Source organism: Halyomorpha halys, unplaced genomic scaffold (assembly GCF_000696795.3).
Source record: "Halyomorpha halys isolate HHAL.00 unplaced genomic scaffold, Hhal_1.1 Scaffold1631.1, whole genome shotgun sequence".
Classification (NCBI taxonomy): domain Eukaryota; kingdom Metazoa; phylum Arthropoda; class Insecta; order Hemiptera; family Pentatomidae; genus Halyomorpha; species Halyomorpha halys.
In genome coordinates this window covers 1-16559 of record NW_027106642.1, presented here as the reverse complement: position 1 = coordinate 16559, position 16559 = coordinate 1, and the positions used below count along the sequence as shown (strand labels likewise).

The 16559-nt window shown below is 33.4% G+C and overlaps 2 protein-coding genes across 2 annotated transcripts in view; both read right to left on the bottom strand.

The window, feature by feature from the left end:
- The window catches only part of LOC106690262 (uncharacterized), a 6049-nt gene extending 4835 nt beyond the window's left edge, over positions 1-1214 (bottom strand). Inside the window, exon 1 of the mRNA XM_067045002.1 lies at positions 1087-1214. The gene's annotated coding sequence lies outside the window, so the exon portion shown is untranslated. The remainder of the gene's footprint in view (positions 1-1086) is intronic.
- Positions 1215-2368: 1154 nt separating this feature from the next.
- On the bottom strand, positions 2369-15152 carry LOC106690250 (spermine oxidase; the record flags this gene model as incomplete). The annotated part of the gene is given in 7 exon segments (XM_014435608.1): positions 2369-2588; positions 2653-2808; positions 4435-4585; positions 4675-4849; positions 8979-9268; positions 9344-9679; positions 14943-15152. Coding segments are annotated over 7 exon segments (1495 nt in total), but the record flags the coding sequence as incomplete, so codon positions are not given.
- Positions 15153-16559: the final 1407 nt, after the last annotated feature.

Genomic DNA, 16559 nt, shown 5'->3' with positions numbered 1-16559 from the left:
TATATATATTATTTAATTTTTTGCTTAATTTCCCTGTGTAGTGAGTACAGTAATCAGGTAACAAGGATTGTGTATTTATTTATATTGATATGATCCATATTTAAAAGCAGAGTACATGTTTCATTACAATGTTATAAAGGTTTTACAAATTATAAATCGCTTATTACTGATAATGAAATAAATGTATAAGGAATGGGGGGAATAAATCGAATAAAACAGAAAATACTCAATTTAAAAAAAATTGAAATTTCCTAATGAAGGATTTGAAATAAAATAATATTAATAAAAAAATATAACACAAAGAAATAAATATATACACATGAGAGGACTGATTTGAAGATAAATATGCTCTATTTAACTTTTGAACTAATTTCATATATTTTTATTTTAGTGGTAAAATTAAATTTAGAAGTAATTGCTGTTCATTGTTATTTTAATTACAACTTTATTTGCACTGTTCACAGGAATACAATTAACAATCAGTAATGGGTGTTTTCTTTACAGTGTTTTTTTTTAATGTCATTTGTTGACTTAATTTTGTTTATGCTATTATTATTTCTTCGTTAAATGAACCTAACATTATTTTTTACGTATTAAAACTAATTAATCTATCATATTAAACTAATTTTTATAATTTGATGCTACGTTTTTAATTAATAGAGGTGTTTTAAGATAATTATCAATTGTTAGCAAATTAATAAACCCTTTGTACAAATCATAAAATACTTTATTAAATCAATTAAATTATTCATATTAGTTACATTTCATCATACTTATGAACCCGCATTGTGGGAAAATGGTCCCTATATTCTGTGATAAATAAAATTAACATGTTGCGATTAGAGTTCACTTGATATTTTTTTTGTTTTCTTTTTTGTACAAATGATATAAAAAAATGTGGAAAATAAAAAAAATTATCAGTAACTTTTTTAATGTGTTTAAATTGCCTTTTTATTTATTTCTTAACCTGTGCTTGATCCTATTTCCTTAAGATATATTCTTAATATATATCTTTATATTATTATAATTCCTAATAATTTTATTTACATAACTGCTACAACTAATGTAAGGACAGGGGTTCAATACCTTGTAAGGAAGTACTGTTTTCTTGAACAATGTGAAGGAGGTGATTTGTTCATGATCATGCTCAACCGCCAGATTTTTCCAGAATTAAAAGTACCCACTTTATAATGCTGTAGAAAGGCTTCTGAACCCACAGGGTTGACTCATTGCTAAAGTAAGAATAAATAATTAATTATCTGTCGATGCTGGATTCGAACCCGGGTCCATGGAGTTAGTGCCTTATCACTGAGTCACACCATTTAACACATAAATGTTAGTAAATTTAATATAGTGTTTATATGGAATTGTTGGGGTGACGGTGGCAGCGTGCCTGTATACCAACCCAAAGGTTGTGAGTTTGAGTCCCTGGCCCTACCCGGGTTTTTTTCAAGCATAACATTGTACAATATTCATCACAGCCTTCCCCTGGGCATTTGTGAGTCCCGTTAGCCTATAGGTGGCACTCACAAAAAATAGTTGTGGAAGCAACAAAACCATCCCTATACAAAAACCACATCAAGAAATGTGCTATGTATTTCCTTAGTACATCGTGTGAGGCCTTGGACCTCTATGGTCTGTCGCACCAATAGTAATGATAATAAAATGGAATTGTTACTGACTTTAAATCATAATTTGTTTCCCACAGGTGTAATAATATTGAATTTATTATTTATTTTTTTATATTTAGAGTCTGGTGGATTCAATAGTTCTTCCTTATTAAGAATTATTTGAATTAATTTAATTTTTATTTTTAATAAAGGTTTTCACGAAATATTGCCTTATGATTTTGCTTGTATCCTCAAGGGCTCCTTAAACCCACAGGGTCGACTCATGGCTACAGTAACAGAATAAATAATTACCTTGGCCAGATTCGAATCCAGGTCTTTGGAGTTAGTAACACAACGTTTATCTACAAATATATATATATTAATTTTATTGGGTTGAATCTAATACTAGTACACTTCAGAATCCATAATTATTTTAGATATTTAAATATTTTAGGAATGCTTATATTTCTTCAAGTTTACTTTCACTGACTTGAATGAAAATTATAGAATAAAAAGTAATTTTATTTCCAATAACTTTTTTTCCTAAGAGTAATACATCACATTGTAGTACAAATTTTTTGTTTTTGTTTTAGACTCGTAAAACATATTGTATATATTTTCCTTTCAGTTCTGGTTTAATTATAAATTACTTTATACTTTATAAAATGTAAGAACACAAATTATGGCTGTAAAGGGTATAGTGAGGACCATAAAAAGGAAGAATGCAAAATCTTTACATAGAGAATGAAATGAGTTAGTTTCATCTTTGTGAACATTTTTAATTTAGCCAATTATTTCTAATTATTCCTTTTTTCTTGGAGGTCCGTCAAATTTCCTTGTTAGCTCCAAGACTCTTTCAGCCTCTCTGAGGCCAGACAACCTAGCGCCTGCTATGTTGTTAAAGTATACTGGATCAGTTGAGTCTCCTGCGAAGAAGAGGACAGGGACCGGACTTTCTGGTACTGGCGTCTTCATTTCCTAGATAAAGTAAAAAATGTTTGCATTCAAATGCTTAAGCAACATGTTATAAAAAATTATTTACCTCAATGTGTTCTTCAGTGGTGTTCATTGTCAGGTACATAGAAGAGCCTCTACACAGGGCATTACTTCCCCACCTTGCTACAATTATGTGGTCAGGGAAAGGAATAGTGTTATCGCTGAGAAGTTTTCTAAAGAATCTAGTCACTTCTAATGCTATCTGAAATCATTTATTTATCAATGTTTATGTTAATAATTTGTTACTAAATCTATTCAAATCACTTGAACTATCAACTTAACTTATTAAAATATCACTTTAAATATTGCTATTTCCAACAACCCATAAAAAAGGTATGTTTTGGACCCAGAGCTGTAGCAAGATTCTTTTGCTCCCTCCAATACTCCAGGGGGTTAGAACAATTTTTTAGAATATCTATAAAATTGTTCATTGATTTAATATAAAAACACTGTTATCATCAAAAGAAAAGTTCCATTAATGTGGAATTTGTTTTGCTTTATAAATTTCATCAGTTTAAAAAGCACCACCTAGCCAGAGCTCTGTATGGGACTTTAACGAATAGTAATTATACTTGGGTATAATAACCATGAAGAAAACATGTGCATACATTGTTTTTTTCTAAAGATAATTCCATGATTAGATGGCAAAATGTTATTAGCCACTTTTATATACCTTTCAGATTGTGATTAAGAAAAAACAAAGTTAGCATGTGATAATGTAGATTTGAATATGTTTTACGATTTATCACTTTTGTTTTCTCATACATTAAGAATAGTTAAAAAAAATTGCTACCCTTACATTGATGAAGGATATTCCAGAATGAAAAAACAAAACATTTTTAACGAAAAAGTGATGGTTTTGAGACCATAAAAAAAATTGACAAAAGAAAACATTTATTATTGTAGATATAAACAGAGAGAAGCAATGAAAAAAAAAATAGTTGATGAGACAGATCACTTAAATGTTCGATAGTTATATATTAACTTTCTTTGAAAAGTTTCAGTTTAACAAGAATTTTTAGGAATAGGGTTTAACAATAAGTTCTTGAAAAACATTTTTTAGATATCATTAGATAAATATTCTTGTTGAACTTATTTGTAGTTTTGGGGCTCCATTAAACCATCGAATTCCTCTCTTATCCAATCCTTATTCCAAAATCCTTTATGCTCCCTACTTTGTCAGAAATCAAGTCATATTTCAGGACTTCAATGTCCCATATGTAACCGATTTGGCCAGAATCAGATTCCAATCCTAACATGATAAACTTCTCAAACACCCAAACCCACTTGTTTTTAACCTGGCTTCTCCTCCATTACCCTATAATCCCCTTAGGCGTCTGAAAAGACGATGGCTCCCAGATCTTCTTTAGCAATGTTATTGGAGTTCTATCTATGGGTATATTCTCCACATGTTTGTATCATATCATTTTATAACTTATAGCAAATTAACTAGTTGTATAAATTTTTATATAGTTGTAAATAACAATTAATAAATTATTGATCTATCGATAAGTTCTTGTTAAAGTGAAACTTTTCGAAAACGTCATATAACTTTCGGACTCTGATAATTACTATCGTACTATAACATTTGACAATTAGAAATATTACTGAATCTTTCTATTTTTAAAAGATATTTATATATAATCAAATATATTCAAATCCCAGCCATACTTAACGTATCAATTTAGTTTATGGATGTAGGCACCATTTCCTGATTCTAGCTATGGATATTTTAACCTAAACATTCCCTGATGTCTAGAATATCTCCAAGATCGTTTTTGGGTATCTTAATTTTTTATAAATATGATTATATATATTTGAACTTAACCTCTTCCTCTGAGCACTGTTCCAACATGAGGGCTTCATTGCCTACTATTCTGATTTCCATAACAGAGCGGGAGGAGGCTATGATTCTGCAAATTCCTCTTGTCCAGTCTCCGTTTTCGGCGATCTCATGTGGTGACAATCCGAGTCTAATACTGCAATGCAGAGACATTTTTTTAATAGATCCGCACTTCTTCTGTTAAGATAATGCAGATTATTTTGTTGCATTATGATAGTAACTTACCGACATCCGGCCCCTCCCCACCAAGGTTCTACATACGCCACATACAGCTTGTTCATGATCCCATTTCCCATTGCATTGAGGGCTTCAATCTTACTCTGCGGCAGGGGTGGATGGAACATTTGTGCGGCTCTGTCCTTCATCACGCCTAGGGGTAGTGTGATGATGACATAGTCGGCTGTTGGGCAGTGGTAAGAAACTTTTATTATCAACAATAAGAAAGGTTGTTATAAATATGTCATTTGGTTATTCATTGCTCCATAGTTCGTACTGGTCTAGACTAAACACTACAGCTGCCAAAACCGCTATTGCCCGGCATGGCACAACCTACAAGCTAACACGGAAACTACTACTGGCGACAAGCAAACGCCTATAATATATTTGTACTATTCATTGTAAATACCTTAATTGTAACATGTAGCAAGTATATAAGACATTATAATTTATATAAATATATCATTTGAATTAATAAAAATTTCAATAGTATCTGCTGATCCACTGAAAGCTCACGTCTTACATGTAGTACCTCTCAATAGCCCAGAGAGTAGACTATACTAGAATTGTAGAATCTCGCTTCACGATTAACACTTCCTTAGGAAGCAGCGAATAACAACTTACCTATTTAATTAACAATAACTTTAACAGTCTGGTTTTGATTTAGTTTATCATAAATATATATTTATAAAGACATAATATCGCTAGGTAATTAAATTACCAAGTTTCTGATAAAAATTCTAGAATGAAGATTGAATTTATAGATTATGTAGTTCCTATTTATATGATTTTTTATATTATCTACAACCTACATTGCTGATATTTAAGTTTCTTTTCATTTTTCATATCTTTATTTTGTCCCTTTTTGTAATGAAGATAGAGTAAATCAAAAGTAACAGCCAAACAAATTCAAAAGAACAAAACAAGCGTGAAGATACCGACGTTTGTTTCTTTCTTTGATTACCAATAGAGTTGCAACATCGACAAAAAACATCGATGTTCAATACTAAAACATCGATGTTGAAAAAGCATCGCCAAAAACATCGTTGTTTTTTTAAACCATTTCAGTAACGTATCCACCAGAACAGACCTTAAGGTGGATCCACATGTTGGCCGTTCGCCACGGATCGGAGGCTCGTTCAGATGCTCGGCAAACAAAGAGCGGACCATCCACATGTCAGTGTTATTCAGAGAGGCAAACATGGCGGACGTACTAGTGGTTTCAGCCTTTGCACTTGGATTGTATTATTTTTATTACAAAAAAAGAAAATGAAAGGAAATTAAATATAAATAAATAAGATTAAATATAAAACTTATTATAAAAAGTACCAACAAACACCTTTAACCTCCTAACAGCTCTCAGTTGCAAATAGACAAAGAACAATGGTGTAGATGCTACACGAGCGCTCTCACGAACCCCTTTGATCTGTGTCCAAAAACCGACTCTCGACGGCTCGCCAACGAGCCTAGGCCAACCAAGCCAAGCCACCCATCCACATGCTCGCGTATGTCAGAGTTCGCCATGGCTCGGCCAACATGTAGAGGCCCCTTTATGATACTGATATAGTTGTTCAAAAACATCGATGTATTTTGAGCAATGTATTTTAAGCAACGATATTTTAATATTGAACATTGATATTTTAAAACAACGATGTTTTTTTTTGTCGATGTCGCATTCTTTTTTCCAAAAACCACTTCTGACTGGCTGGAGCATGCGTAGTCGTTGGAACAGACCATGGGCCTCTACATGTTGGCCAAGCCATGGCGAACTCAGACATACGCGAGCATGTGGATGGGTGGCTTGGCTTGGTTGGCCTAGGCTCGTTGCCGATCTGTCGAGAGTCGGTTTTTTGCACACAGATCTAAGCGGTTCGTGAGAGCGCTCGTGTAACGTCTCCACCATTGTTCTTTGTCTAGTTGCAACTGAGAGCTGTTAGGAGATTAAAGGTGTTTGTTGGGACTTTTTATAATAAGTTTTATATTTAATTTCCTTTCATTTTTTTTGTAATAAAAATAATACAATCCAAGTGCAATGGCTGAAACCACTGGTACGTCCGCCATGCGTGCCTCCCTGAATAACACTGACATGTGGATGGTCCGCTCTTTGTTTACCGAGCATTTGTACAAGCCTCCGATTCGAGGCGAGCGGCCAACATGTGGATCCACCAGATTACTGAAATGAATGTTCAAAAATATCGATGTATTTTTGGCAAAGATTTGCATGCAACAATATTTTAATATTTATCATAGATATTTTAAATCATCGATGTTTTTCTAGTCGTAATTTATCTTTATCACGTTGTTAGCGTGAAGGTTGGAGGTACTTTTTTTTTACTACCACCACATTATTGATTGGAATCTATTTATACTGTAATTTTTTTTTTTATTTAGTTACTTTTGGAAAAAAAAAATGAAAAGTGAGATAAACGTAAATCATCGATGTTAAAAACATCTGCTTAAAAAAATCGATGTTAAAAACATAGATGTCGATGTCGCATTCCTAATTACCAAGAATTTGTACAAGTTTTGTGCTATTGAAGAATGGTGTAAAAACTGGAGAATCAAAATAAATCCTGAGAAATCCCACCAGATCACCTTTACTCTCCGTCGTAAACCTCTGCCCTCCTGTCCTACAGTATCCTTTCTAGATACACCACTAACGCCTGTTGATCAGATTCGATACTTAGGACTCCATCTTGACAAGAGACTTACTTGGAATCCACACACAAGACTGAAACGACAAGAAACCGCTCGTAGATTCCGATTGCTACAACACTTACTTGACAAACGCTCTAAACTTCCCATTCACTAAAAAAAATTAGTATACACTGCAATAATCAGACCAATTTGGACATATGGAATTGAGCTCTGGGGCTCCACCAAACCATCAAATTCTTCCCGCATCCAATCGTTACAATCCAAAATCCTACGTAAAATCCTTGATGCTCCTTATTACGTCACAAATAAACTCATTCATAAAGACCTTAACATCCCATTCGTTGCAGATTTGACCCAAACCAGATATGCGTCTTTTTATTCCAAACTCCTTAACCATCCTAACCCATTAATTCTTAATCTTTCATCCTTAACAATCCCTGATAATCCTCCGAGGCGTCTGAAAAGAAGATGGCCACGAGACCTTCTAGTTTAAATTAATGTTTGAAGTACCACCAATGGGTGGTTCCTTCCCAAGATTTTCAAGTGTATATTAAACATACTACATATTTACTTATTGTATTATTTTGTACAGTTGTAAATTACAATAAATAAATAATTAAAAAAAAAAAAAAAAAAGTTTTGTGCTGGATCTACATGTTTGCCATTAACCACTTGCCGCAAATATAATCTAATCTAAAGAGTTGTATAAATGGTTGGTAAACTAAGGAAGCAACAAACGTCTGTCTCCGCCCTCTCGTTTTAATTTTTCCGGCTATTACATTCAGTACTATAGTTGACCGTATGAAGTAGATTGTAGGAAGATAGTCCGGGTGGCGGTCAATAAAGGTATCAAAATAGTAAAAGAAAACTATTTATTATTAATCAACGTTTCGTCCCACTTTGTAGGGCTTCGTCAGAGCTGTCAGAATAAAACAAAGATTGCAATTGGATGACTAGTTGACCGCCACCCGGACTACCTTCCTACAATCTAATTTATACGGTGAACTATCTTCTTCCGATAAAAGTTATGTATGTATTTTTTTTCAATAAAGCTATCATTTAAATTAACGGCTGTTAATCGTTTCGAATAACAGTTAATTTGTTCTGAAACAAATGTCATCAAACGTTTTTCCTTCTTACTCCCGGTTCTAATCATAAATAGTAAATGTACGCACATATTCTAATAAGATGATTTTATGAATTGAGGAAGTGAAATTATGAATTGTTATTAATTAATTAATTAACAATTAATGAATTGTTATTAAATTATTTATGAATTGAGGGAGCGAAATTAAATCTGGAGATAAGAGTGAGTAATGCCGGTTGTTAATAAGTACTGATGACTAGTAATTTACTTCTCTATAAAATTATTCTATTTATCTTTATCAAAATTTAAATTAAAAAATATTAAGTTGCTTGTTGTGTATCATTCTTGAGTTGTTGTTTTTAAACTTACCGTAAAAAAAAAAAAAACTAAACTTTTTTCTCTCCAAAACTTTCAGTAGTTTTGATATACTATACCTTCGATGGTATTCCACTATGCCTCGATGCAAATTTATGAATAAAATAAAAATTTAAACATGGGTAGTTTTTTTTCTTATTACTGAAAAATGTTTTTTAAGTAGGATAATATTTGTATGTGATGCTGGCCTTACCTTCGTAGCAGCTGTAGTCTGCGGTGTAGATACGGGCCCTCGGTTCACATTCCGCGAGCTCTCCGCTCCACTCGATCTTAACGACCTCCTTCTCCAGGAAGATCCTGTGGAATGGGATGAGGTTGACTATGGGCGCTAGTAAGGAAAGCATCCCTGTTTGTACTACAACTGACGGTCCTGAGATTTCTTTCTTTATCCCGATGGTGGGTGCTGAGACGTTGTTCAAATCTCCTCCCCACTGACCCTTCAATTCGTTCGCCATTCCGAAAAGAACTCGCTCTGCAGTGTACCTTGAGTATTTCATTTGTATCATTTATTGATTGTTTTTTGAAATATTAGAGTTTAAAAGGGATATAAAGTTATACTTCTCTTCTTCAGGGTAGTTGAGAAGTTCCTGATTTATTCGCAGAGTGAGGAAATGAAGGAGTGAAGTCTTCTCGCCGAGGCTGGTCGCTTCCCTCAAGATATGTTTGAAGAGGAGACTTTCAGCTTCGTAGTCCTTAATGTGGTTGCCATCGGTGGTAAGGAAGAGGGTGGGCTCTGGAGCTCGCACTTTGAAAATCCTGTCGATCTCCCCTTCGCTGATTTCCAGGGCAAGAGAAAAGAGAGGATTGGCTATGTTTAGTCCGCCTCCCACCTGCCCGCAACCAAGCTCCACTGCTGCGTCCCCCAGCCAGCAGCTTGTGATCCGTCCGCCTAGTCTGTTCGTTTTCCCTTAGTTAGTTTTAAATTTATTTTGATCTAGAACTCAATCGTATTCTATGTTAATTAGAAATGGTTAATTTATGGGTTAAATTAATTTGTGTTTTAGGACGTATGCACCCGGATGTAATGGAAAGGAACTGATGAGTGACTCAAAATATCAACTAGTTTACTTTGAGTTACTCCATGTGTAACATAATGGGACGCCACACACAGCGCTACTGGTTATGGACTCGTCAGAGATTCACAGAAACCCGTTAGTAACCAGTCCCCTGGTGACTCGCATGTCGTCTTGCCTATGATTATAGTTTCTGGTTTCTCGAAGATGAGGGGTAGAGGAGGTTGAAAAAATCCTATTTTATATCATTATTTTATAATTTTCACCGTCCTATTTAAAGAAGCCTTAAACAATGATGACAAAGTTAGAAGTCGTGAACGTGGTAAAACCTGTTTAGCACCTACAAACAACCGCTTCTGAAGATTGTTTTAAAGCTGTGGGTGTACCTTAAACCTTATTAATATTCTCTTCCTCCTGAGATAATAATACAATATGATGGTTTCATAGTCTCCTGAAGACATTTCACGCTCGATATCCATGGCGGTACTAAACGAACTAGAGATTTTGATCCCTGATGGGTAGCCTAAACTGGAGTCAAGTCACCACAGAGTCTGTAACTGGTTAGTAACCCGAGTTACCGACTGGTTTAGTTCCTTTCCAGTAGCTCCGTGTGCAGAGGGCCTTAATCTACTCATAATGTTTCTTAATTATATTTGGAACTGAAAAAACCGCTCACAAGAATATGGCGGACAGAGGTGTAATTAACGCAGCACTAAGTTGAAACTAATCTCCCCATGTAGTACCAGTGGTATCCACGTCAACTTCACCTCTGTTTCTAATTAATAAAACTTATATTAATTTGTAAATATTCATAGTATTTGTTTTTATTTTCATTTGTATTATTTTCTTTTGAAATAATAAAAAAAAAAATTTCTCTTCTTCTAAGGCCCATGGACCTACAGGGTTTGATATATTGAGGTAGGTAACAATAATGGGTGAAATCTCTAACACGACATTTCAAATGCATTGTAAGCGGGGAATAAGGAAAGGGATACGCCTTTAAATTGAAAAATGGATTGAGTTTGCAGCCTGATGATTTTTTTTTCAAACCATAAATTTTTCCCATGTCAAATAGGCGTTATTTTAATTTTAGAATTTACAGATATATTTATAATTTATGTTATAATATTTAAATGTAGGAATAACGGTCAGTGGAGATAACTTGGTTGGCGTTACGGTCCAGAATCTACGATTTAAAATCATTTAGTAGTAGTTCAACACGAGGAGGCCCCTCACCTCCGGATTTAAAAATAGCACCTTTTTTAGAATGGATATCTCATAAGTAACAAATAAACATAACAGGTAACCTTAAAATACCAAAGGTAGTAAAAGGTAAGACCAAACACGAATTGCTTTTCTTATTCACAATAATGCACCTATTAACTCATTTTTTCTTTCTGTTTTAGAGGGATCGGAAAAAAACCAAAAAAAAAAAACCATTTAGTAGTTCGTATGTTCTGTTACCAAACCCTCACTGCGTGAATTGTGTGGTGTTTAAACTTATAATTTTGCTTGTGATTAATGGTAATACATCCACGGTGTTCAATGAGTGCCATTAAAGTATTTCTTTCAATTAAGGTTGGACAATTCGATACCTTAAACAAATCTAAATCAGAGGGGGGGGGTCGGGTACCCCCCTAAAGGTCAGAGTTAACTACCTAAAGGTCTGTAGCTACTAACTCCAAGGGCTCGAGTTCGAATCCGGCTGGGCAGAAAATTGTTTTCTGTTATACTGTAGCTGTGAGTCAACACTTGTAGGTTCTGGAGCCCTCCTGGGATCCACCCGGCCTCCTAAATTTGGTAAAAGTCTGGCGGTCGAGCGTGATTCTGACCAAATCACCTCCTTGCTCAACCGTTGGTCTAGTGACATTACTCCTTTACAAAGCACTGAACCCCTGACCCTTCTTGGGTTGAAGCGGTACAGATTTAATCTAAATCAGTATAGACGTAAGTCCACCTACTTATTACTACATTTGAAAGTTGACCACAAGAGCTGCGTCTACAACTTCGTAACAATAGTCCTGCTGGTATCAAGAAATCCTCTGACCTATAGGAGTAGCAGACAGTATTTTATTTTATATATCTATTAATACAAAATATTAATTTTGTAATTTTTTTTTTTCATAATTCGTTTTGCTAATTTGATTTTTGTCTAAATGGTCTTTTATTTGGACTAATATTCATTATTTTTTAAAAACTCTTTTGTTTTATTTTATGCTTATGTTTTCTATTGTTGACCTCGCCAAATAAATGTTCATATCCGAGGCAGTTTGTTTTTTTTGTTCTTTAAAGCTTTCCTTCAAAATGACCTTTTCGATTTAAAGTGACTTTAAAAAGGGTAGGGGGGGGGGGGATTGCACACTCTAATCTTCAAACGGAAAATGAAGCCAAAAAGAGGGAAATGCATTCCAATGGCCTACATTTATGTAACTATCTGAAAAAAACATTCTTTCAATTGAAAATATAAAATGATTATAAAATATACGTGCTTTAAGTATAAATAATTAGTTGTAATCCTACAACTAAGTTCCAAAGAGTTTATTTGTTAAATCTTTATTGTATTTATTTTTAGGAATTCATTTACAACCTTTATCCACTTCTTTATTATTTTAATGTTGAACTACGTTTCGGGCTCCTTTGCCCATTATCCAGTTCTTGTTATTAATTTGTGGACATGTGTCATTTTAAATTAAAAATTATTTTTATATATTGAGTGTACTGAAATTTGGATGTGTAAGTGAACAGAAGGAGGGAAGTGCAAATGAAAATATAAATATAATTTGAAAACAGCAATATTGAAAAATAGAAAAATAACCTCGTTTATAAAAAAAAAAATTGGACTTTCATTTGGTAATATATAAAAATGGTTTTTAATTTAAAATGACACATGTCTACAAATGAGAACTTGATAATATTGATGGAGGAGCCCAAGATTTTATCATAATTTATATTTATATTAATATTATTTATAAAGAGTTTAAATGGATTCCTGAGAATAAGTTTGTGGTGGCATGATTAACGTCTTCAGCGGCAATAGTTGACGTTTGCAAAGAGAGTATTTGAAATGGGTTTGCCACTGTCGAAATTATTATTAACATTTCTATATCTTTAGTATATTTCTTTTAAATATATTTTTAATTATAATTCATGTAAAGTTACATTATTTTACATTTGTTTTAGTGGCAAACCCATTTGAAACCTCTCGCCATATGATCAATGACAATGAATTAATTAAAAAAGAACGTGTGTTGTTATCTGAAAATTATAAATGTTTTGTAATGTATGAAGTATAAATATTGATCTATAGAAGGATAAAGAACGTAATTATCGTTACATATATATCTTTTTCGTTTCACACGAACACGCACTAAAAGTTTAATAATGTATTACATGATTTTTTTATTCAGTAATTTGGTTTATTGAAAATGAAAATACTTTAAACCGTTCTCGATAAATTCGTGTGAAACTCTAAAACTGTTAAAACAGAAACAGAAGACAGCCGGTGATTGGCTAATACTCCTCCACTAATCTTTCTTCACGCTGTCCACTACGCTCCGCATTTTGTCTTCACTTGTCCTGGGAGCTTATTCCCTTACTCCCTTACCTCCTTGAGGGTGGTAGGAAAGTTTATCATAGAAGAATTGGTATCTGGTTCTGGCCAAATCGGCAACATATGGGACATAAGTAAGGAGCATTAAGGGTTTTGGATTGTAAGCATTGGATACGAGAGAGATTAGAGGGTTTTTGGAGCTCCAAAGCTCAACTTCGTAATTCCAGATAGGCCTTATTATAGTTATATAGATGAGTCTTTTGTAATTAGTTGGAAGGTTAGACCGTCTCTCTTATAAGTGTAATCGATGAGCAGTTTCATACAAGAGTGTTGTATGACACACTCTTGTATGACGATTCGAAATCATTCGTTTGTCCTGATGTAGTCCTAGGTAACGAATCTGTTCAACAGGAATAAGTGGGAGTATTGTTAAAGGATACTGTGGGACAAGAAATGTCTGATTTAAAGTTTAAATATTCGTTAAATCTATTGATTGCTTGGAAGGAAGGAGTTACTTCTACTCTCGCGAACTACTCTTATTTCTTCATTACTGTTAAAGCCCAAAAGTATATTTTTTCTTTTCGTTAGTTTAATTTATTACTTCCAATTTGGTTTTTATTTTTTTATTTTTTGTTAATTATAAGTTAATTGCTTTTTTTAATAACAATTAAGTTTTATTTTGTAATTAAAATTAAATTAGAATTCATAGTTATATAAGGAAGTTTGTTATGATGCGAGTATAATAGAGATACATCGCTGCAGTTCGGCACATACAACAACATTGTAGGTTGCAATGGGATTACGGCCTATATACAAGGGACCGATAAGGGAGTCTACAGTCTACAGTCCGCTGCCTGGAGCCAAGAAGTTACATTGAGAGACACCCACCGGCTCACCGCTTTGAGGCATTCGAGGATTTTTTTTGGGTTCAGCTCATGACCCTCACCCACCAATCGACGTTTGAAGACGGCGGATGTTCAAGACTGGAGCGGTATGCGCATACCACTACTGTGAGTGATTTTTTTTCCTTCGAGCCATGCATCATTTTATCGCTGCGGAATTATTTTAATTAATAGTAGAAAAATTTTTTTTTATAGTTAAAGAGAGGCGATTTGTTTATGTATTTATCAAATTATTTTCTTTTCTTTTATTACACCTCTTTATTTTTTTATAACAACAGCAACAGTTTTATTTTTATTTTTGTTTTATATTTTAATTTTATTAAATTTGTATACCAGTTTGGAAGGTTTTTTTTTTTATTCTCTACTTTTTTTTTATTCTTTATTATTTTTGTGTTCACAATCTTTGCAGGTCCTCCGTTTTATTTTTTTACCATCTCACCGAACCAGCGAACGATTTTTTTAGGGGGAAGAGGTAAGTTGGTTTCATTTAAGAAAAGCCCCTCGCCCCAACAATTACCATATTCTTTTGAGCGAGCCAGATTAAGATTTGATTTTGAAATTTCAATGTGAGTTGTGTTTAAAAACAATGTTTGACTTATATTCCTAATAATATCTGTTCAATTGGATACCATTAGGAAGTGAACATAGCCATATAAATGATTGGAAGGTAATGAGATACGCGATGTACGTACCTGTTACTCCCCTCCAGTACCGTTACGTCACGTAATCCGCATCGACAGAGCATTTCGGCGGCGGAGAGGCCAGCCAATCCTCCTCCGATGACAACGATCTTAGGGCAACCACAGTTCGGTTTGACTAAGCAGCGCTCCTCTAGGCAGAACGGTGGTTCTCCTTCCTCTTTCTCCTTAAGCTTTTCATTCGCTTTGCTCATTGCATATCGACTACAAGATAAATTTAATTAATTCAGGATTAAAATTATAAGATTATTACATCACAGATTGATAAATTATTGCATACAACAAACCTCCATCACAGAAAATACTAAAGACTACTAGAAAAAACTAACTAAAGGAATTATGTCTTAGCTAATTGCATCGCGAATTACAAATGGAGTCAATAAGTTCCACTCCCAGTTGCCGACAGTTAAAGGAGCAGTGATCTACAACCTGGGAAACCCAACCTCAACCCGAAGACTGAAGCCCAGACTGCTGCAGGACATTCTTTTATAAATTTTTAATAAATATAAAATTAATTCATAGTCACACTACCTCTATTTACATATTATTATTATTATTCATTATTTTTTTTTTCTCTCTTTTCTTCTCTCTTCCCTTTTTCAAATTAACTTGTTTCTTTTTACTATTAGAAGACAATTGTTTGTTTTATTTAAGTGTGCCAATATCATTATTTTTTGTTATTAATTTTACTTTCCTCTTTTATTAAGAAGCATTATTCTTATCTATTTATTTTATTATTTTTTTTCTTTTAATAAGAACATTGTATATAGTTAGGGGTGTCATTTGTATGATTATACCCCCTCATAATCAACTGTTAAAAATATATATATAATATAAGTTATATCAACCATGTAAGGCCCACCAGGCAGATCTGGTATAAAAATAAAATAATAAAAAAAAAAAATTATGTCTCTTTCAGAAAATATAAATCTAATTTAAATATTTTATTCCCTCCTTCCATTTAATCTCTGGTACCTTTACAGAGTAAAACTAAACCTGCAGAAAAGTTCTGACCCGCAACACACTAAAAACAACTGTGGAGGAAATGGTAAGGCAGGTGGTAAGAAGAGAGAATGCGTGTAAAGGAGGAAGGCATGTAATACCTAAGTGAAGAAAAAAGGCAGTTATTTCACCCAAATTTTTGATTACTTCATTGAAAGCTATGTATAATTTCTAGCTAAAATTGATTGGTCTGCCAAGTATAGGTAGGGGGAATAAAAAATGGCGCCTGTTTCAAAACGTTAAAAAAATTACTTTTTCATTCGGAGCTCTATATCTTAAAAACTACCAACGGCGCTATAAAACCTAAGAAATCATCATTTAAAGTAGAGTAATTTCGCTAAAATATGGGCTATTTAATTTCAATAGTTCCCGAGATATAGCTTTTTAAAAAGCAACATTTCATAAAAATGCACTGAAAAATCAAAAGTTAGTGAATTTATTTTGAGAAATCTATGTTTCAAAAACTGTTTGACGTACAGATGCCTATTAGCACTCAAATTAAAGCTAGTTTAATGGACTATTAAGGAGTTTGTAGGGGCTATAGTCTTTTTTTTACAAAAAAGGAGAAATAAGAGATGACAATGAATTAATTAAAAAAGAACGTGTGTT